The 23,030-nt window shown below is 42.5% G+C and overlaps 1 protein-coding gene across 3 annotated transcripts in view; it reads right to left on the bottom strand.

Annotated features, from left to right (window-relative positions):
* The window catches only part of LOC308670896 (putative E3 ubiquitin-protein ligase HERC3), a 62,063-nt gene that overhangs the window by 22,312 nt on the left and 16,721 nt on the right, over positions 1-23,030 (bottom strand). For 2 of the 3 annotated variants that reach the window (XM_081332701.1, XM_081332702.1), the window contains exons 3-12: positions 19,195-19,354; positions 16,877-16,953; positions 15,583-15,804; positions 12,882-12,973; positions 9,706-9,836; positions 7,709-7,869; positions 6,556-6,632; positions 5,244-5,368; positions 4,064-4,126; positions 1,933-2,044 (exon numbers count right to left, since the gene is read on the bottom strand). In XM_081332701.1, coding sequence (XP_081188827.1) covers positions 1,933-2,044; positions 4,064-4,126; positions 5,244-5,368; positions 6,556-6,632; positions 7,709-7,869; positions 9,706-9,836; positions 12,882-12,973; positions 15,583-15,804; positions 16,877-16,953; positions 19,195-19,354 — 1,220 coding nt within the window. The remainder of the gene's footprint in view (positions 1-1,932; positions 2,045-4,063; positions 4,127-5,243; positions 5,369-6,555; positions 6,633-7,708; positions 7,870-9,705; positions 9,837-12,881; positions 12,974-15,582; positions 15,805-16,876; positions 16,954-19,194; positions 19,355-23,030) is intronic. The other variant, XM_081332703.1, reaches the window with a different exon arrangement.

Here is a 23,030-nt window from a genome sequence, read left to right as displayed (position 1 = left end):
AGAGAAAGAAAGACGAAGGTTTTTTTTTCCTCAGTAAGTCATTGCTACAGTTTTGGCAAGTGAGGGAATTTATGTGCATATATGCATACATGCACACTCTCTTCCAATGTTCTATCACTCTTTTTCTTGTGCAATCAACATCAGAAGTTGACACAATCCGTAGCCAAGAAGCTTTGAGTTGGAAGAACAGTGATAAACCTTTCATGATCATTCAAATCCATAATATTAGCCGAATATCTCTCCGAATGATTTTTGCAGAGTTTCCCAGCAACTGCCTTCCATTGCCAACTCAATTATTTCCCCAAAATAATTCCTAGGACAATTTTACAAAAAAAAAAAAGAAAAAAAAGCTCATTTTCCCAGTTCATGATAATGCTAGAACAGATTCTAAAAGATGAAATCTAAAATACCTGGAATACGTCAGATGGGAGGGGAAGGTTGGCGCACACATTTATAACTACAAGCCTCAGTTTAAAGGACTGTTATGAACAAAGAAATTTAAGTAAATGGAGATGGAAATTCCTCATGGGAAAGGGCAAAGGGAGACAAATGTCTACCCAGAGTCACTTAGGGGAGATGGAGAGCACAGAAATTTGATAGATAAATAAATAAATTATAAGAATAAGGTAAAGGTAAAGGTTCCCCCGCACATGCATGCTAGTCGTTTCCAACTCTAGGGGCCGGTGCTCATCTCCGTTTCAAAGCCGAAGAGCCAGCGCTTGTCCAAGGACGTCTCCGTAGTGATGTGGCCGGCATGACTAGACGCCAAAGGCGCACGGAACGCTGTTACCTTCCCACCGTAGTGGTCCCTATTTTTCTACTTGCATTTTTACATGCTTTCAAACTGCTAGGTTGGCAGAAGCTGGGACGAGTAACAGGCGCTCACTCTGCTACGCGGCACTCAGGATTCGACCCGCCAAACTGCCGACCTTCTGATCGACAAGCTCAGCGTCCTAACCCACTGAGTCACCGCGTCCCTTCAAATTATAAGAATAGGGTTAGGTTATGTATAAGGTAAAGGAGATGGCCTTGACAGATATATGTAGGGAAGTACCTTTAAGCAACAAAGACTGAAGCATTTTTAAAGTCCAAAACAGTCATATAACATTCAGAAGTCTCTTGGGCAAACACCTGTCTAATTCACTGAACTATAAGGAGGTACAATACAATCAGAATTGCGAGATTCTGTTATTATAGCCAATCTTTATAAAAGTTTTAGCCTTCTTGTGAAATTTATTTCCTGGTCTGATTTACCTAGCGGAGATGACATGCTGTCATAATCTAAGTCCCACTTATAAAAAGAATTGGAGCTTATGTTATAATGGTGACGTAACAGTTAATCAGCGGAACGACTTGCCTCCAGACGTTGTGGCTGCTCCAACACTGGAGCCTTTTAAGAAGAGATTGAACAGGGTGTTGGACTAGATGACCTCCAAGGTCCCTTCCAACCATGTTATCCTGTTATTTTTGGTGCATCACTGCTTTCATCATATTGATAAAATGATTCTGTAGGTATCTGTGTGGCAAGCCCTCAAAAGCTCAAGTCTGGATTTGCTTCATGGATGGATGGATACTAATTTAGACTTGTTTTTCTAAACTCTTTTTTTCCCCAAATTTCAATACAGTCAGAAAAAAAACCAATGGGATGAGTATCCAGACATGTGTTAGAGGTAAAATGCATTATTCTGTTTTCACTTATCAAGGGGAAACAATTGATATGATTGTGACAGAATTAATCCTAACAGTTTAATTTGCACTAATGCAAACTAAAGTTTCTGTTCAAGCTTTCTCAACCTAATGTCCCCTAGACATTTTCACAATCTACCAGGAAGTAAGTTGAGGAAAATAGTTTAAACTTGAGTTTTCTTCTTATAAAAACTCTCAGAAGGAAGCAAACATTTGGCTTAACACTTCTACAGGAAGTTTCAATACCTGGTCACGCAGCGTAGAATGCTGAGATGTCATTAGCTTATTAAACATCACTCTGGTGCAATTCAAGTCAATCCCTGGAGTTTTGGGACTCGTTTTAAAATGTTCATCTATTCTAGAAAAGAATTTAAGCAAATTTATATCATGTTTTCTTTAAAGCGGAGATTTTAGGCATGCAATGTACTGAACGTAAAAGCAGCAAGCCAGTATTTTAGCTTACAACCTATAAATATGTCTGACCAAATGTTTTCATACAGATATCATTTACAGGAGTGGAATCCTATCCAAAGTAGCAAAAAAGTCTCTGATCAGGAACCAAAGATCAAGGAATTTTTATTTTTTTTTAGGATTATTCTATTTTCCTAAATTCCAGTAAGAATCCAGTCAGCTACAAGGGCTTTCAAATGTATAAAGTTCAACTCAAAAGGTTTTGAATTCAGAGCATATTTTCCATATATGGAACAATCAATGGATTCAAAGTAGCTTGAATTTAAAGTAGTTCATCCTTCCTTAATAAGGAGATATAACTTTGTATTTTCTCAAATTTAGGTGGTTTCTCCCCCCCCCTTAGATTTGCTCACTTTTGAAGGCAGAAAGACTATCATACCAACAAAAAGCAAAATGTAGTTTTTAGCCTAGAGCAAAGTGTGCCCACAAGTGGAATAAATGGATCAACAAATGGATCCACTAAAGCAATTCTGATAGATCTCTTTATGACGGAGTGGAACAAATCTTAATACCACATGACACTTTTCTTATTATATATGAGGAGGCCAGCAAAAGAATCTGCAACATTACAAATAATATACCTGAATAGTATATACAGTATGTGATGGATTGTATTAGATGTCTCCACAACAGTGTCTACAACAGGGGTGTCAAACTTGCAACGTCATGTAACATGTCGCATCGTATCCGGAGCTGGGTTGGGCGCGGTTTCGGCCTGGACTGAGGGGTTTTAATGATTTTGAATTGGGATTTTAATTCTTGGGGCCATATTTAATTTAATTTTATTTTAACTTAATTTTATACTGTATTGTTTTTAAATTTTGCCCTGTAAACCGCCCTGAGTCCTTCGGGAATGAATGAATGAATGAATGAATGAATGAATGAATGAATGAATGAATAAATAAATAAATAAATAAATAAATAAATAAATAAATAAATAAATAAATAAATAAATAAATAAATAAATAAATAAATAAATAAATAAATAAATAAATAAATAACACATCCGGCCCACGGACCGGCAGTTTGACACCCCTGGTCTACAATATTTTGCAATGAAAGAGAACTCTCATGAGTTTTAGTACCAAATACCAACCTCATGCTTCTTATTGGTGAGTTTGCAAGTAAGCTACTGAGTCAGTTATTAGCAGTTGCAACTACAGCCGATGTTCTTTTGACAGGCTCCACTTAAGTCACATATTTTTACCAATTCCCTGCTAAAGCATACAGATACAGAGAGCTAAACATAGCTTCTGAAACCATAAGTACTATTGCCATAACAACACAGACAATAGAGATAAGCAGTCCCTGGAAGTCCATGTCAACCAGTCTGGACACAGAAACGTCTGGCAACATGGCAGTTCAGCCCAAATCTTACTGCTCCATCTCCATGAGACCCAGTTGCTTCCCCTCCTCGATCCTTTTTTTTTAAAAAAAATCCTTCCTCCTCCTTGTATAAGAAAGCCATGGAACCAGAACAGTCTAACACTGAATATAATGAGGAATATTTTTGAACAATGGGCTCAGAGGTTATTTTTAAACACTGTCAACAGAGACATCTGCCCTCTATGGAAACGACTGTGTCTAAAATATATTATGACAGAGGATCACATTCTACCCAATTAAGATTGTGTTGAAAATGGATTTACAAATGACAGACTACAAGGATGGCATGGGAAAAGATGTTCTATTAGATGTAAACAGGAAACTGGCTGATGGCTCGATAATTAAAGAGGGCATTGAAACAATAAACAACTTCAGCAGATTCACTTAATAACTGTAGCAAGAATGGGGCAAAGTTCACTTAACAATTGTCTCACTTCGCGACAGAAATGTCACTTAACATTTCAAAAACTAAACTGGAAAGTTAGCCAAATATTTCTTTATTCCATTTTAAGCTACTTACTTCTTTTCAAGGAAGCTTCCGTTCCAGCAAGCTGCTGAAGATAAGATCTGCACCATCTCGCTGCTTCGCACGGGCAAAATGCAAGTAAGTAAAAGACAAGGAAACTGGTTAAAGCTTATATTGTTTAGGAATCACATATAATTTTTCATACACTGCCTTAATTTGCTTGTCCATGACATAGCAGAAATCGGCTGCGTTTACGTAATAAGCTATAAAACACTATTCACAAAGTCTAACAAACTGCGTTCATATGACATGATACCCAAAACTAATCAAATCAGATTATGGATTAATGTAGTAATTGAACCTAATTGTTATTCGCCTTTTCTCCTCTAATCTGTTCACTTTGCCTTTACTCTTAACACGCTGACTTAAAACATACCACACGTAACTAATCTTAGAAATGCCAAATGGGTTCTTTAGTTCAGCAGAGAAGAAATTTGATAAACAATTGAAAATATTGGGGCTAAAAATCTGATGGCTCAAAAAAAAAATCTTTATGCCACACCATTAAAACATGTTGAAGGTTCTCTTGAGCAGTCTGACACCATTCCTCTAAATCAGGGGTGTCAAACTCAATTTCATTGAGGGCCGCATCAGCATTGCGGTTGCCCTCAGGGGGCTGGGTGGGTGTGGCCTGGGTGGGCATGGCCTACTGGGTGGGTGTGGCTAAAGTGCTTATGGCCTACTGGGTGGGCATGGCCAGCTCTACATCGTTCGCATCAAGGGTGCCTATGGGGGCCTGGGCAGGAGTGGGACAGATCTGAGGGTCTCTGGCAGAAGGAGGGTCTCTGGGCCAGGGCCAAGGCAGTGCGGGCCGTTCCCTCACTGTTTCCAGGATGGCTTCGCAGGCCGCATGAAACCACTTCACGGGCCGGATCTGGCCCCCGGGCCTTGTGTTTGACATGTCTGCTCTAAATTATACCATTACGTATGAGTTAAGTATTGTATCATTAAGAGACCCGGTTTAGTAGAGTGGTTAAAAGTACCAGGCTGAACATGGGACACCAGGAGGTCAAAAGAGCTGCTAAACCACCAGTCCACAATTTGATTATCATTTGGAAGGTAGTCTAGACTGATTCAACAAGTCAACAAAGAAGGTATCACCAAGCAAGCCAGAGATTATGTCCTCACCCACCATCACAATAATTCTTTACAAATTGAAGGGAAGTGAACCTACTTCACTGAATTAGAGTTATTTCTTTCACAAAGCTTTTGCCTCCACATGTCTATTGTCTTGTCATTAATCAAACAGGTGTGGTCACTTTGATTTATGGTCCGGAAATCATCAGCTGGGAGAGAATTCTGTAAGAAGGTGCAGATTTCAAAGAGGGTTTCACTCTGAACAGGAGAAGCACCAGAGACATCCTTGCTGCTTTTGTTACAGTGAGTCACTCCCCAGGGATGGAGGCAAGATTTGGCCTGGATTGCTCTCTGTGGGCACCTTTCCCCTCCTCCAAGCAAATGTGCAGTTCATAATCCTGGACAATGTACACACGGATTACAGGTAGTCCTCGACTTACAACAGTTCGTTTAGCGACCATTCAGAGTTACCGCAGCACTGGAAAAGGTGGCTAATGGTGTTTGTCACACTTGTAACCATTGCAGCATCCCCGCGGTCACGTGATCGAAATTCAGATGCTTGGCAACTGATTCATATTTATGATGGTTGCAGTGTCCCGGGGTCACGTAATCCCCTTTTGTGACCTTCTGACAGGTAAAGTCAATGGGGAAAGCCAGATTCTCTTAATAACCATGTCACTAACTTAACAACTGCAGTGATTCATTTAACAACTGCGGGAAGGAAGCTGGTAAAACGGGGCAAAATTCACTTAACGTTTCACTTAGCAACAGAAATTCTGGGCTCAATTGTGGTCATAAGTCGAGGACTACCTGTATACACCATTTCCCCACACTTTCCTTTTTCCTGGATTCTTCCCATTTCACTTCATGCATCTGTCGATTCCTTGCTCCAAGGTTTCTCAATTTTGGCAACTTCCGGGACTTCAACTCCCCAGAATTCCCCAGTCCAGCAGCATTGAAGCCCACAGAGCTTAAAGTTGCCAAGGTTGAGAAATACTGCCTTATTCCTTTAATTGCATTTAGGACTAAAGATTCAAGCCAGATAATTCTCTCTTCTTATGGATCTTGGTTTTGCAGCTGAAAGTTGCAGAGAGAGAGAGCAATTTAGTATTGGTGCAAGTGATACTGTGCTACTGGTGCTGTGATACACTTTGCTGCCTTTTCTTTCAAGATCGGGAATTATTTAAATGTATTGGAGGTACGCTTAGTTTATTTGTTTCGTCCAAAACTAGAGCAGCTTAATTTCAGAGGAGTGGGTGGGGGTGGGGGCTCTTCATACAAAAAGCAGGACGGGTTGCATCAGCTTCAGCCCTCACTGGAAAGGGCACACGGTCTTTAGGCCCAATTCAGAATTTCCCTTCCCATAACTATCAAAGATGGAGTGGAAATCCACAAAGCTTTTATGTTACCTCTTTTTCTGAGCAAATTACAAACGATTGGTCTTCTCCAGAGAATATATGTTTAACAATATAATACGTGCAGGCATCTGTTGAAGAAGATTGACAAGAATTAGTTAGAACCATCAGACATCAGCAATCACAAACACGCCATCTGTCTTTCTTTGGGAAACTGAAATTTATATAGCCTGAAGGGTTGGGGTTGCGATCCAAAGGCTAAGTATGCTATATATCAGTGATGGCGAACCTTTTAGAGACCGAGTGCCCAAACTGCAACCCAAAACCCACTTATAAATCATCAGGTGCCGGGTAGGCATGGCCCATTGGGTGGGTGTGACCCATTGGATAGGCATAGCCCATTGGGTGAGTGTGGCCCATTGGGTGTGCGTGGCTGCGGTGATAACGGCAGACTGGGTAGGACTAAAAAGTTCAATCAATCAATTCCAACTTTGCGAGATCTTTTTTTTCCCCATGAGAAGTTGAAATTGATTGATTGATTGAACCTTTTTTTTTTGCGCACGGCGGTGGAGGCCTAAAGCGAAAAGGTTTTATAAAACCCAGCTGAAGGCCTAGGACTAGGGCGACAGCACGTGTGCCCACAGAGAGGCCACCTGTGGCACCCGTGCCATAGGTTCGCCACCACGGGTACATATCCTGCTCTCTTCTAGTCACCAGAGGGGCTGTGGCTCAGTGGCTTAATGATACTGGAGATGGTTTCTGCTCCAGCGGTTCAAGCCCCAGCACTGCATGGTGGGGTGAGCTCCCATCACTCGCTTCAGCTTCTGCCCACCTAGCAGTTTGAAAATACATTATATGCTAGTAGATAAATAGGTACCACTTTGGTGAGGAGACAAGGCAGCGCTTCATGTGGTAGTTAGAATCCTGCCGACTCTGAATCTTCCTGTTTGTGATGCCTGTTTGCGAGGAGACTCCGGGAGGAGAGAGGGGGGCCTTGGATGATGCTGTAAGGAAAGCCGCTCATCTTTCTTTCTGGTGCCAGGTTAGCTCACCCTCTAGTGGTGCACCATGGGAAGCACACAAATGTGCACCTGACAGAGCTTGTAAACAGGCAGCCAAACCACTATTCTTCATTAGCGTCCTAGGCTTCTGGCTAACGTAAACAACACCATATGCTAAATAAACAAATACAATTCTAGTCACTTACCTGCTCTACCAGAGATCTGCTCATCATAAGCTGCCCAGTGGCCTTTGACTGGAGAAGGACATTTAAGACTGCAGATATACCCAGTTCCCAGCTGGCCTTTAGTTCCACAGCCAAATGCATAGATCATTCCTGAAGAAGGCACAAAGGCTAGAGTGTGCTGTCTGAAAACGTCAAAATAATCAAACTGTTTGTAAAGTAGCCTGCTTCGATAACCAACTGTATTCAGTGCAAAATTAAACATGAAAAGAGAACCCCTTTTTCCCCCCTCCCTAGCCATTTGTCTATTTGGTAGTGCAGTGGTTAACTGCAGTATTGTAGGCAAACTCCGCTCACATCCTAGAGTTCGATCCTCAGTCTTCCATCCTTCCAAGGTCAGGAAGATGAGGTCCCAGATTGTTGGGGGCAATATACTGACACTGTAAACCACCCAGAGAGTGCTGTAAGGCACTATGGGGAGACATATAATTCTGAATGCGATTGCTAGTTACATTTGTAAGATAGAAAAAGCAGGTCCCCACCCCCATCCATGTTGCACTCGTTTCTTCTGCTACCATCCCAACCAGCTTCAGAACGGATACAATATTGATGACTGTTCTAGGTGATTAAGTCCTACAGAGTAATACAATGGGGACCTTGAAAGGAGCAAATAAAACATAACTTGGTAGATTCCTCTTGCAATAACATTCTTCAAGAAAAAAGGTGGGCCAAGTTGGGCAATGCAAAATGCATCATCCCTCTCCCAAATTTTCAAGAGGCATCGCTAAAGAAGAGACTACAAAGTCTCTGTAGGAACCGCAGAGAAGAAGATCCTGAGGGAATTCTTAAAATCGTTTGCCTCAGCACATCTCTTTCCCAATCTTTTAAGAGTGAAGAAATTTCTGCCTTCCTTACAGATCACCCTCTGACCTAACAACTTTGCCTTCTCCATCTTGGTGTCTGCTAGCTGCTGACAATTCATTTGTGTGAACCCAAGCAACATGGCTACTGCCCAGCTCAGTGCAATGATTCAGATTCTGGAAAACCATTATAACCAACTTCGTTCCATCCAGAACTCCACAATAGCTCCCTCTAAATCAGGGGTGTCAAACTCACAATGTCACGTGACGTGTTGCGACGCATCGTGACTTTTTTGCCATTGCCGGCAATGGGGTGGGCGCGATTTCGCTATGATGCATCCGGCATGCGGGCTGGCAGTTTGACACCACTGCTCTAAATTGTGTCGCCTGCTTCATAGTGTGGCCTGAACAGAGGTAAGAGGCTAGGCCTCTGCTTGTTCATTATTGTATCAGTGTTTCAACTTTGATTAAACATGTTGGTTAAATAGAAGAAAAAGTAAAGCTGATAAAATTTTAAAGTAAAATGACGGTCGAAGATGATGGTTGAATCAGATGCCATATTCCATTAGACTAGAGCAGGGGTAGGCAACCTCGGCTCTTTGATGACTCATGGACTTCAACTTTGATGACTCAGGAATTCTGGGAGTTGAAGTCCATGAGTCATCAAAGAGCCGAGGTTGCCTACCCCTGGACTAGAGCAACATCATTCCAATTTGTCCATTTTCTTTTAAACTATTTAAATGGTATGAAAACAACGTATTTCTCCAACATACAGTACTTAAAATTATTATTTGTTATTAATTTAAAATTAACAAATATTTAGTACTGCAAAAATGCAATTACAAATGGGTCTGACTTTTCGGGATGCGAAGACTGAGGTTTATAATCTCGGTCCAATAGCAGGTTGATACAAATATCTACATCTGCAATTTCTCCAGATTTAGATGTGTCCCACTTTCCCATTCCAAATATATCGGGAATAAAAGGTAATAGGAATCACCCAAGTGAACAGCTTTTGGACACCAAACATGTAATAAGGAGCATCCAACGTTGCTGATTAACTCTCTTGAGATCACTTTCCTCTGAATTTTATTTCCCATTTGTTTAACCAAGACTGAGAATCTTTGGCCTTGTGAAAGATTTGCCCAAAAGACCACTCACCTACCACAAGCGACCTGGGACACCTCACTGCCCATCAGCTCCAAAACTCTTCTAGGGTTGACTTCATCATTCAATGAATCATGACCAAGTTGCCCACTTGACCCTGCCCCAAAGGTAAACACTCCTCCACTCTGCAACGAAGATCACAAGAACATTTTCACTTAAGAGTAAAGCACCCACTGACACCAAACAATTTCCTTCTTCAAAACACTTACTCCAACAGTTCGGACAGAAATCCCAAACAACATTGTGCACAAACTTTTTAATTCAGTAATTTTAACTTAATTATTTTAAATTATGCGAAAGGACGGAATGAAAAAGAAAGCACTGTATATTTTTCAGGCATTAAACAAAGCACTAAGCTAGAAAGGAGACTATTTGTAGCTCAGAGTTGGCATGAGAGTTGGTGCTCTCTGAGCTTGCTTGTTTACTTGCAAACGTTTAATTACCCAAATTAGGTGACATCATCAGTGCTGGTAAGGAGTGCTGTTTGCTGTCAGTTTACATTCTGGTGGCTTGTTTATCAGCGTTGGTGGTGTTGGTCTTCAGAGATTCTTTGGTTGGGCTGTTTGCTATTGGCTTCTTTGGCAGTTTCTTGCCTGGGGTATTGTTTACTTCATTGTTGGTCTGATGTTAACCTTGGAATTAATCTAGGCTCCAGCTGGTGCAGAATGCGGCCGCGCGGGTAGTGATGGGAGCATCCCGATACTCCCATATTACACCCCTCCTGCGTGAGCTGCATTGGTTACCGGTTGTCTTCCGGGTGAGATTTAAGGTGCTGGTACTTACCTTTAAAGCCCTACATGGCCTAGGCCCGGGATATTTGCAGGATCGTCTGCTGCCGGGAACGACTTCCCATCACACAGGGAGGGCCTCCTCAGGGTGCCGTCGGCCAGACAATGTCGGCTGGCAACCCCCAAGGGGAGGGCCTTCTCTGTGGGAGCGCCAGCCCTGTGGAACCAACTCCCCCTTGAGCTCCGGATGGCCCCAGATCTCCGGTCCTTTCGCCGCAGCCTCAAAACTTTCCTTTTCCATCAGGCTGACCTGGACTGAAGACAGGGGTTTTTAAAATGTTTTTTTTAATTTTTAATTGTTTAGTTTAACTTATTTATTGGGGCTGTTTATTTAATTTCTTTTAACTTTTGTATTGTTGTTTTTATTGTTGTTAGCCGCCCTGAGTCCTTCGGGAGATAGGGCGGCATATAAGTCCCAAAAATAAATAAATAAATAAATAAATAAATAAATAAATAAATAAATAAATAAATAAATAAATAGGTGCTGATTGCTGGTGGAGAAGTGCTTGGGTCTTTCTGGTCCCTTTTGGGCTGGGTGATAAGTCTTTTTCGCACTATCGATAGATGTTAATGTCTATGGGTCTATTGATGGCTGATTTGTCAGAGTGCCAGGCTTCTAGAAATTTCCTGGTGCTTTTGGACCTTGGCTTAGTTTAGGATGGTCATGTTTTCCCAATTGAAACTATGGTTAAATCTGTCTATACGTCGTTAAATTAAATCAGTGCCCTTACTAGCACTGATGATGTTACCTAGTTTGGGTAATGAAAAGTTTGCAAGAAAACAAGCAAGCTCAGAGAACACCAAGGACCTCTCAGAGAACGAAGCCTATGTTTCTTATGTGCTAAAGCCCCACCTCTCTAAAGGACTAAATAATGGCTAGCACTAAAATGTATGCATGCAATTTTAACTAGCACTGATGATACCTAGTTTAGGTAATGAAAGGTCTGCAAGAAAAAAACCAAGTTCATAAAGCACCAACCACCTAGAATGCAATTTTATACAATCAGATTATTTGCACTTTTGTCAGTAGACTTGGAGTCGGGGGGAAAAAAGGAATATAAGAATATAAACTAATAAAACAGCGCAAATGATAGAATATCTTCCAAATAGGGACTGTTGAATTACAGAAAAAAATTGTTTAGATGCCTGGCTGGGTCTTTAGGATTTAAAATGCTAATTGATGTTCCCAGCCATGCATATACACACAGAGTTACTGGAATAAATGAATTATTTTCCTGGGTTGGTTTGTGCAATTAGGGGCACTTAGTTGTTTCTCACATCACAAAAGACCACTTTGCATTTCAGTGTTTTCTAGCAGGTGGTTCGTACTCTTTGGAACTGACTCCTCTTCGAAAGATATTTGAAATCCAAACTTTTGAGGTTCAAAAAATGTCCTTTTACGAAACTGGGTCTTTCATTTCAAAATGTTTTAAACATTTATTTATAATATTTTATTGTTAATCCTTGCTTCGTTTGGACTACTGCAACGCTCTCTACATGGGGCTGCCCTTGAGGACCATTCGGAGGCTCCAACTGGTACAGAATGCAGCCGCGAGAGTTGTGTTGGGAGTCTCCCGATACTCCCATGTTACACCTCTGCTCCGTGAGCTGCATTGGCTCCCAGTTGTCTTCCGGGTAAGATTCAATGTGCTGGTAATGGTCTTTAAAGCCCTAGATGGCATGGGTCCGGCGTACCTTAGGGATCACCTGCTGCCGGCATCAACTTCCCTCCGCCCTGTGCGCTCCCACAGAGAGGGCCTCCTCAGGGTGCCACCGGTCAGAGAATGTCGTCTGGTAGCCCCCAGGGGGAGGTCCTTCTCTGTGGGCGCGCTGGATTTGTGGAACCATTTGCCGATTGAGCTCCGGATGGCGCCCGACCTTCGCTTCTTCCGACGCGATCTGAAGACCTACTTGTTCGAACAAGCCGGCCTGGCCTGAAGGGTGATGGGTTTGGATTTTAATATTGTTTTAATGTATTTTAACCTATTGTTGTTAGTTTCTGGGCACCTTGTTTAATCTCTTTTAATATTTGTATTCTTGTATTTTTATATGTTTGCCCTGTTCACCGCCCTGAGTCCTTCGGGAGAAGGGCGGTATACAAATAAAATTATTATTATTATTATTATTATTATTATTATTATTATTATTATTATTATTATTATTATTATTATTATTATTATTATTATTATTATTATTATTGGATTCCATTTGGATCACACTTAGGTGTTAGCCCATATCAAATAACAATACTACTACTATTATTATTACTACTGCTACTACTGGAGAAAGAATGCCCTTCCAGCATTCAAGTACCAATCAATTTATAATCAATTATAATCCTGCCTTAGACATGAAGCCAATATTTAAAAGATGTTCTCCTACCTTTGTCAAGACAGCAGTATGTTCATTTCCACAGCTGATGTAGACAACTTTTTGAGTCCTTAAAAGTTTCACATGGCAAGGAGTTTCCCGATCTGCATGAAAGAGTATAAAAGACTATAAAATTACTTACAAAAACAAAGAAGGCTGCTTCGGAAATAACCAAGTAAAATAAACTATTATTGCTATTGATAGGTAAAGGTAAAGGTTCCCCCGCACATGCATGCTAGTCGTTTCCAACTAGGGGCTGGTGCTCATCTCCGTTTCAAAGCCGAAGAGCCAGCGCTTCTCCGAGGACGTCTCCGTGGTCATGTGGCCGGCATGACTAGACGCCAAAGGCGCACAGAACGCTGTTACCTTCCCACTGTAGTGGTCCCTATTTTTCTACTTGCATTTTTTACGTGCTTTTGAACTGCTAGGTTGGCAGAAGCTGGGATGACTAACAGGTGCTCACTCTCTTACGCGGCACTTGGGATTCGACCCGCCAAACTGCCGACATTCTGATCAACAAGCTCAGCATCCTAACCCACTAAGCCACCACATCCCTTTTATTGCTATAGATACTCTTCTCAAAAATAAACCATAAAAAGCAGCTGAAAGATGTGTCTAGGATTTAGCAGTTAAAATTTATTTTTATTTTATTGAATTTATATACCGCCCTTTCCCGAAGGACTCAGGGTGGTTTACAGGGTACTTAAAACATTGATACAAAAATTAAAAATGATTAAAAAGATTAAATTTAATCCCTGAAAAAATATAAAAAAACCCAATTAAAACTCTCAGCCTGGGCCGGAAACCTCAAAGAGCCAGGTCTTCAGGTCCCGGCGAAATGAACGAAGGTCGGGGGCAGTCCTAAGCTCTGTGGGCAGCTGGTTCCAAAGGGCAGGCGCACCCACAGAGAAGGCCCTCCGCCTGGGTGTTATCCGCCGGCAATCTTTTACCGCCGGCACCCTGAGAAGGCCCTCCCTGTGGGAGCGCATTCGACGAAGGGAACTTGATGTGGTGTTCCCTCAGATATCCCGGACCCAAGCCATTTAGGGCTTTATAGGTCATCACCAGCACCTTGAATCTCACCCAGAGGGCAACTGGAAGCCAATGCAGCTCGCGGAGTAGAGGTGTTACATGGGAGTGTCGGGAAGCCCCCATCACAACTCGCGTGGCCGCATTCTGCACCAGCTGAAGCCTCTGAGTGGTCCTCAAGGGCAGCCCCACGTAGAGAGCATTGCAGTAGTCTAAACAGGAGGTCACGAACGCATGGGTGACTGTGTGTAGGGCATCTCGGTCCAGGTAGGGTCGCAACTGGCACACCAGGCGAACCTCGGCAAAAGCCCCCCTGGTCACGGCTCCTATGTGGTCTTCAAAATTGAGCCGTGAATCCAGGAGGACGCCCAAGTTGCGAGCCCTATCAACAGGGAGTAACACCTCACCCCCCATCGTTAAAGATGGAATAGTCTGGTTAACCCGAGATGCCGGTATGCACAGCCACTCAGTCTTGGCAGGATTGAGACGAAGCCTGTTTCTCCCCATCCAGATCCGAAGCGCCTCCAGGCAACGGGACATCACGGAGAGGGCATCACTGGGTTGGTTCGGGGTGGAGAAAAAAAGTTGGGTATCATCAGCATACTGATGATACCCCACCCCGAAACCCCGAATGATCTTGCCCAGTGGCTTCATATAGATGTTGAACAGGAGGGGAGAGAGAACCGACCCCTGAGGGACTCCACAAACGAGAGGCCTCGGGGCGGATCTCTGCCCTCCCATCAACACCGACTGCGAGTGGCCCAGGAGATAGGAGGAGAACCACCGTAGAATGGTGCCTCCCACTTCCAACCCCCTGAGACGCCGCAGTAGGATACCATGGTTGATGGTATCAAAAGCCGCTGAGAGATCTCATAGGACTAGGACAGAGGAACAACCCCTGTCCTGAGCCTGCCAGAGATCATTCACCAGCGCGACCAATGCCATCTCCGTGCTGTGCCCGGGCCTGAAACCCGATTAGTACGGGTCCAGATAATCAGTTTCCTCCAGGAACAGAGGAAGCTGATGCGCCACCACACTCTCAACAACCTTCGCCAAAAAGCGAAGGTTGGAGACCGGACGATAGTTATTTAAAACAGCCGGGTCCAGGGCAGGCTTCTTGAGGAGGGGTCTCACCACCGCCTCCTTCAACGGCCCATTCTGCTACAGAAGAAACACATTAGTTTGGGAGCCCCGATTGCATAAATTATAGTTTCTTTTTTGCATGCTGCATTTGGGTACAAGAGATAAGGAGGATCTACATTCAAACCCAGGCTGCAATAAGAGTGTAAAATTCTTATGCGGGACTGTAACATATTGATTGAGTTTGCTTTTCACAAAGGATTCAGACAAGCACGGTGGCAATGTTATTAACTCATTCCACTCATTCCATACACATGCCCAACTACACAGCTGTTCTCACGTCAATTCCACCAGGCTGATTTACACACACCAGAGATGGTTTTGTGGACTTTAAGTATCTGAACTAAACAGAAAAGAGAAAGAAAGCATTTCATCTCCTTAAAACCTCCCTCTCTCGCTTCCCATTTCTGTAGCCATTCAGAGACATGCTTGGGCTGAGGGAAGAGGCATAAAGAAAGCTCTGAGAAAAACAGAAGGATTGAGTTAGAAACCTCTGCAAAATCTGAATTAAAAAACCTCTTTTATGGATGTTTGTCACAAGTACCTTTCTCGTCACTCAAACCCAGCTGTCCGGAGGTGTTTTTCCCCCAGCCAAAGACGGCTCCTGAGAGGGACAAAGCAAAGCTGTGTGCTCCACCTGCAGCCACCTGAGACAAAGGGATCCCATCAAGCGATCTGACACGCTGAGGAGAGTCCTGTGAAGGGAACTCTTTACCCAGACCAAGCTGTCCATAGTTGTTCTGTCCCCATGCGAAGAACTGTCCATCTGTGGGGGGGGGAGAGAAATAAGGCCTAGAGCTCAGAAAACAAACAATCCTTTTTCACCTCCCAGCACACAGGTAATCCTTGACTTACAACTGTTCGTTTAGTGACCATGCAAAGTTACAACGGCACAGACAAAAGCGATTTACGTCGGGGGTTTTTTTACACGTACCACCTTTGTAGCATCCGCAGGATCAAGTGATCAAAATTCAGATGCTCAGCAACTGGTTCATACTTACGACAATTGCAGTGTCCCGGGGTCACCTGATCCCCTTTTGCAACCGTTTGACAAGCAAAGTCAATGGGGGAGCCAGATTCATTTAAACAACCATGTTACTAACTTATCAACTGCAGTGATTCACTTAAAATTGTGGCAAGAAAGGTCATGGAATGGGGGCAAAAACACCAAAAATGTTGGGCTCAATTGTGATCCTAAGTCGAGGACTACCTGTACTGCAATCCCATGGAGAAAAGCTAACATGCTATTTATTTAAAACATTTATACAGCTATCCAACTTATATCGAGAGAGAATCATAGAGAGCCAGTTTGGTCTAGTGCAGGGGTAGACAACCTTGGCTCTTTTATGACAAGTGGACTTCAACTCCCAGAATTCCTGAGCCAGCATGGCTCAGCTTGGAAACCTTTCTCTTTCCCCTCAGCATGGCTGGCTCAGGAATTCTGGGAGTTGAAGTCCACGAGTCATAAAAGAGCCAAGGTTGCCTACCCCTGGCTCTAGTGCAAAGTGTCCAATCTTGGAATTTTAAGACTTGTGGACTTCAGTCCCCAGAGTTCCCCAGCCATTATAGCTCCATTACAGTTGTATGTCAAGAACTATCTGTAGCATGCCAAATAGGGGTACGTTTGAGAAGTCCTATTGTTGAAACTAGTATATTTCAGATATTACAGAGAATTATCATTTTTAGAAACTTTATCTTCTGAAAAAGAAGTGAGGATTATCCTCTTTTTGAAACTTTTCCCAGTACTGTGATTATCACTGAGTACAAACTTGTTTAATTTAATAATGTTACAGCTCTAGGAAGAGAAGTCAAATTATTAAATGTTAAAATAGTCATACCAGCTGCTAGAGCTAGACAATGCCAGTTGCCGCATGAGACCTGCAGGATCATCTCTTGATTCAGCTTTTTTATTAACCTAAGAAAACAAAACAAATTACACACTTTGACAAAGTTGCAGATGTGCAATATAATTTATCTAGTCTTCATTATTATCCTCTCTATTAAAGAGACTGTGACAGTGAGACTAGTTTAGACAATATTATCAGAGTCCTAAAACATTATTGGTTTGGTCGCTCCTAAAGCAGGCTTAGATGTTGACAGAGTAAAGTGTTTTTGGCATGGTTTCAGGTGGGATGCTCTCCTATTACTAAGAATGGTTGTCGCTGAGACGTTCACTTGGGTTGGAACTTGCAGCCAATCGACACAGACCGTTCCTCCGATGATCCATCCGAGTTCCGTGTTATTGGCCACTGGGGAACCTGGTGGGCCTTTGATCTTTTCATCAGAACCAATGGATTCAGGGGCGCCCCAAATATCATGGTGGAAATGAAAATGAATCAACAGATGTCCACAAGACATTGTTGCGAACTGAGATAAAGAAAAAAATTTGGTCATTAAAATTTAGCAGTATAAATATTAATAGCTAATTTGAATATTGATTTGTGCATAAAAGTCATGTAAAGGTGAATAATGTAGGCAAGCTAAAAACCTATTGTTGAAAGTAATAAATAGGTCTATATGGAATGTTAAAAACAAAAATTATCAGTTTAACCAAGAGATAGCAGATACAAAGAGGAAAAGAGGAAGTATTAAATATTGAAATAAAAAGAAATTTTGATTGCTACTTAAAAAACAACTGAAAATTAGCAAAAAGGAAGGATATCATATTGTATCCTTAACTTGTTGACATAGAGGGTGACAAGTTAAGTAAATGGGATGTGCATTTTGAATATTAGATTTTGTGAGGAATGGTGATAGATGAATTGGGAGTATACTAAAAATCTTGGGAATGATAAATATCAAACGTTAAATCTAAATGTTAGTGGAAATTAAAATTGAAAAATCTAGTAGGTCATTGATTGTCTAAAAGATTGTATGTTAAAATAATTACAATATATTTAAACTAAAAATAAGGATATATGTAAGAAAGTTATTTTCTATGTGATTGATAGGATAAAACTTGTCTTTAAATCTACAAATAGACAGTATATAGGAAGGGAAGAAGAGAGGAAATGTTTATGGTAGCAATTTGAAATATGTACTAATGATATCTGTATGTAATTGAATTACTACTACCCAGCCACCATGTTGCTTTCCAAATATGTGAATGTAATATTAGAAAATCAATAAAATTTGTAAAAAAAAAGAAGAAGAAATCATTTGCATGTAATAGAATATAAAAGTTGGAAGGGACCTTGGGGGTCCTCTAGTCCAATCCCTCACTCAGGCAGGAAACCCTATACTATTTCAGACAAATGGCTGTCCAATCTCTTCTTAAAAACTTCCAGTGATGGATCACCCACAACTTCTAAAGGCAAGCCATTCAACTGATTAATTGTCGTAACTGTTAGGAAAATTCTCCTTAGTTCTAGGTTGCTTCTCTCCTTGATTAGTTTCCATCCTTTGCTTCTTGTCCTGCCTTCAGGAGCTTTGGAGAATAGCTTGATTCCCTCTTCTTTATGGCAATGTCTTAGATATTGAAACACTGCTATCATGTCACCCCCTACTCCTTTTTTTCCCCATTAAATTAAACATACCCAGTTCCAACTACCTTTCTTTATATATTTTAGCCTCCAGTCCTCTAATCACTGCTCTTCTCTGCACTCTTTCTAGAGTCTGAACATCTTTTTTACATCATGGTAACCAAACTGGATGCAGTATTCCAAGTATGGCCTTACTAAGGTATTAACACTTCACATGATCTTGAGTCTGCTAACATATCTGCAATCTTCCACTGTCTTCCACTTTTTTTATGGAAAAACAGATTTCCTTGAAATCACTTGAATGTATCTACAATCTTCCACAACAGCCTTGGTGGAGCAGTGGGCTAATGCCTCCTTAAGTAACACCAGCTGCCTGCAATTAGTGCAGGTTCGCATCCCACCAGGCTCAAGGTTGACTCAGCCTTCCATCCTTCCGAGGTAGGTAAATGAGGACCCAGATTGTTGGGGGCAATTAAGCTGACTTTGTAATAATGCCGCTTGGGGTGGGCGAAAGCCCTAATAAGCAGGCATATACATAGAATGAAGGCTATTGCTAAGCACATTGATTTGTGTTTTAAATTGTAAGCAGCCCTGAGTTTTCGGAGAAGGGCGGGATATAAATGGGATTAAAAAAAAATAGGAAAAGTCTCACAACCATAATCTCTCATATTTACCTTGGAATTGTTACAGCATCTTCTGTTGTTGTAAGACCCAACTGACCATCACTTCCTGCGCCCCAGGAAAAAAGCTGGCCTTGGTCACTAAGAGCCACATTATGAGACTCACCGCAGGCCACATGGACAATGTGCTGATCAGCTAGAGCATCAATTTGTTCTGAGGGAAAACAAGAGAAAGGTTGAACATTCTAAGAATCCAAAACGTTTTACCTAGTGCAGGGGTAGGCAACCTCGGCTCTTTTATGACACATGGACTTCAACTCCCAGAATTCCTGAGCCAGCATAGCTGGGAGTTGAAGTCCATGAGTCCATGAGTCATAAAAGAGCCAAGGTTGCCTACCCCTGACCTAGTGCAAACATTCAAAACAGAACGAGTGGAAGGGAAAGAAGGGGGACATTCCAAAACACAAGGTTTGTTAAAGCTATCATAGCTGAGCTGACCATGAGACTCAAAACCTAAATGCATAGAGGTAGTATCTTCGTAGGTCATCTGAGGTTGTACAAAATTGCTGAAAAAAATTGAGTTTTCAGAATTCTCCATCAAGCAAGAGGACTGGAAAAGAAGAAGTGGTTGGAAGATTTCTATTTGTTAAACAAAAGATTGATTTATTTAAGAAAATGTATGTGGCCGCCCAACTCACTGTCAGTGACTCCAGGTAGCTAACAAGGATAAAAACCCAATACAAAAACGATAAAAAAATCAAGACGCCCCCACTACTCTGGCAACAAAATCAAATGAATCACCTATGGGCTCCATCCTACTCTGGGATCCCCAGTCCCATTGGCAAAAGCAGATCTTCAGGGCCTTGCAATAGACTGTCAAATTAAGGGCCAATCTTATCTCCAAGGGGATGATATTTCACAGGGAGGGAGCCACCACAGAGAAGGCCATTCTCCTTGGACCTGCTAGGACCTCCTGAGGACCCAAAACAATCTCTGCCTCCCCACTCTAGTGGGTCAGGTAGATGTGTCTGGCAAAAGATGGTCCTGCAAAGATTTGGTTCCTCCTGCAGCTTATCATAACTTTACACTACTTTGCATCTAAAAATATACAATTTGCATGTCTGAAACGTCCTTATTATGCTACCTAACAACATGAGATAGATACTCCCATGTTACACCTCTCCTGCGCAAGCTGCATTGGCTTCCAGTTGCCCTCTGGGTGCGATTCAAGGTGCTGGTAATTACCTTTAAAGCCCTACATGGCTTAGGCCTGGGGTACTTGCGAGACCACCTGCTGCCAATGTCAACCTCCCTTGGCCCGGTTCGCTCCCACAGAGTCGGCCTCCTCAGGGTTCCGTCGGCTAGGCAATGCCGGCTGGCGACCCCCAGGGGGAGAGCCTTCTCTGTGGGCGCGCCGACCCTCTGGAATGAACTGCCTCTGGAGCTGCGGACAGCCCCTGACCATCGATCCTTCTGCTGTGACCTGAAGACATGGTTGTTCCAACAAGCGGGCCTGGACTGACCATGGTGTTTAATTTGGTTTTTATTGTGTTAAATTGCCCCGTATTTCTTATATTCATTGTTTAATTCTTTTTTAATTTTTGTATTTTATGTCTCTTAATTTTTATTGTTGTGAGCTGCCCTGAGTCCTTAGGGAGAAGGGCAGCATATAAATTTAATAAATCCTAATCCATGCCAGGTATGCAGTGAAGGCCAAGGGAAGTAACTGGTTCTGTTACAAAAACTGTAGTGTTGCCAGCTTCTCATAACGTTAAACTGCAGCTATCCACCACAGCAATTTTTTTTCTCTAGGCGGCAAGGAGACGGCCTTGTTTCTTCATTATACTGGAATACAATGGGCAGTGATGCTTTACCAGTATTAAGTGCACTGCTCCTGACAAAGCGCTCAAGTGTTAATGGGAGACAAGGACATTTAGCATGCAAACTATACTAAGGCACACACTTTTCACTTTTCCAAGGCTTTCTAGGAGGATGCTATGAAGCAGTGAAAAACGTCTCTGAGATGATCTCCAGTTAACACCCCAGCATTGCTATCAAGAGCTCGCTAGACTGAAAATAGCAATTCAGGAGAACAGCCTCTCCTAGTTTCCTTTAAGAGGCTATGTAGAATTTCAAAGCAGATGGATTAGCAACCTTCCAGATGGAATGTAATTTTCGACGGTGCAGCTTGTTCCTTTTAATGCCACTTGGGTTCCAGAGGAAGTAGAAAAGATATGCAGAATTCCCTTAGTTGGGCCATCTCAGACTGTACAAGTGATGGCTTCAAGGTGCTTACCCAATGCCTGGAAGCGGTGAGGGCATAAACAAGGATAAACTGATTGCAACTCAATACTAAGTGTCTGCGTTTTTGAGCCCCTTGGTTTTGGAGCTATTACATCTACAACTTTAGATGGGGCAGCACTTCCCCAGACAGAACGGGTATGTGATCTGGAAGCCCTCCTGGCCTCATAATTTGAGGAGCAGGTGGTAGCCATAGCTAGCAGGGCTTTTGCACAAATCCATTTTATGCCTCAGTTGGCCCGGGTTAGGAGGTCCTGCTCTTGTTCACTACCATTTTTAATCAATCCCGATTGGATTACTGCAATCACTCTACACGGGACAGCACTTGAAAAGCATCTGAAAATTTCAAAAAGGCCAGAATGCGATGGTGCATCCAGTATTGGGGGCACTATGGTTTGTCCATATGACACTGGTAACACAATGGTTAGAATGCAGTATTGCAGGCTAACTCTGCCCACAGCCAGGAGTTCAACTCAAGGTTGACTCAGTCTCCCATCCTTCCAAGGTCAGTAAAATGAGGACCCAGATTGTTGGGAGCAATATGCTAACTCTGTAAACTGCTTAAGAGAAGGCTGCAGAACACTATGGGGCGGTATATATGTCTAAATACTATTGTTATTGCTAACACTATGACGCTGCTGCTGGATAAGCTATGCTGTCTGCTAGTGCAGGAGTCCCCAACCTGTGGGCCATGGCCCACTACCGGGTCATGGTCTGCTAGCCAGAGGGCCATGGAAACAGGCTGACCAGTGCACACACATGCGTGCGCGCACTACCGCCACTCGCGCTAGTGCCGCTATGAAAAAGGGGTACCACATGGCGAAAATGAGGCGGTGCTAGTGTCCATGCGGCAAAAACGGGGAGGTGCTAGAGTCTCACATGGGCGCTAGCACTGCCCCATTTGTATCGCGTGTGCTCGCAGCCCTGTTTATGTGTGCGCGCGTGTAAAAAGCTTCCCCCTCCCTTTCCCTCCGGTCTGCCAGCCGAGAACGTTTGGAGACCTCTGTTCTTGTAGATATCTGGCTACAATTCAAGATGCTGGTTACCATCCTTAAAGTTGTGCACAGGGTCAGTTATTTATGGGGCCACTTGACTCCAGTTGTTTCCCAAGAGATCAGACTGGGTGGGCCTGCTCCAGAGGCCCTCAGTGAAACAGTGCCATCATGCAGGGCCCAAGAAAACATGTCTTGTCACTTATCACTCTGTGGAAGAGCCTCCTTCAGAAGATCCAGATAACCTCAATTCTTCTGGACATATGAAATGTTAGGAAAGGTACGATGGCTAGGTAGCTAGTACTGCCCAATATGTGCAAGTTTGGGACTGTGAGTTGTTTGTGAGATACCTTGGTTCTGGCATTTGCTCGCTTTGTTTTTAATTATATTGTTCATTTTGTTATATCTTGGCTTTGTCCACTATTGTCAATCATTCAAAGTTTTTTTGTTTCAGATGGGCAACCATATACATTTTCTAAATAAATAAAATAAAATTCCAGGTCCAAAAGTATTTTGGTGTTGACAAATGAGCAAAGAAGAACAAAAGGAATATAATTCTTTCATTTCCACCATGTGGCAAACACAGTCAATTTTAAT

The sequence above is a fragment of the Vipera berus genome, assembly GCF_964194415.1.
Source record: "Vipera berus genome assembly, chromosome: 7".
NCBI classification, from domain to species: Eukaryota; Metazoa; Chordata; class Lepidosauria; order Squamata; family Viperidae; genus Vipera; species Vipera berus.
Note: the sequence above shows the minus strand (reverse complement) of the source record. Positions and strands in the feature narration are given on the sequence as shown.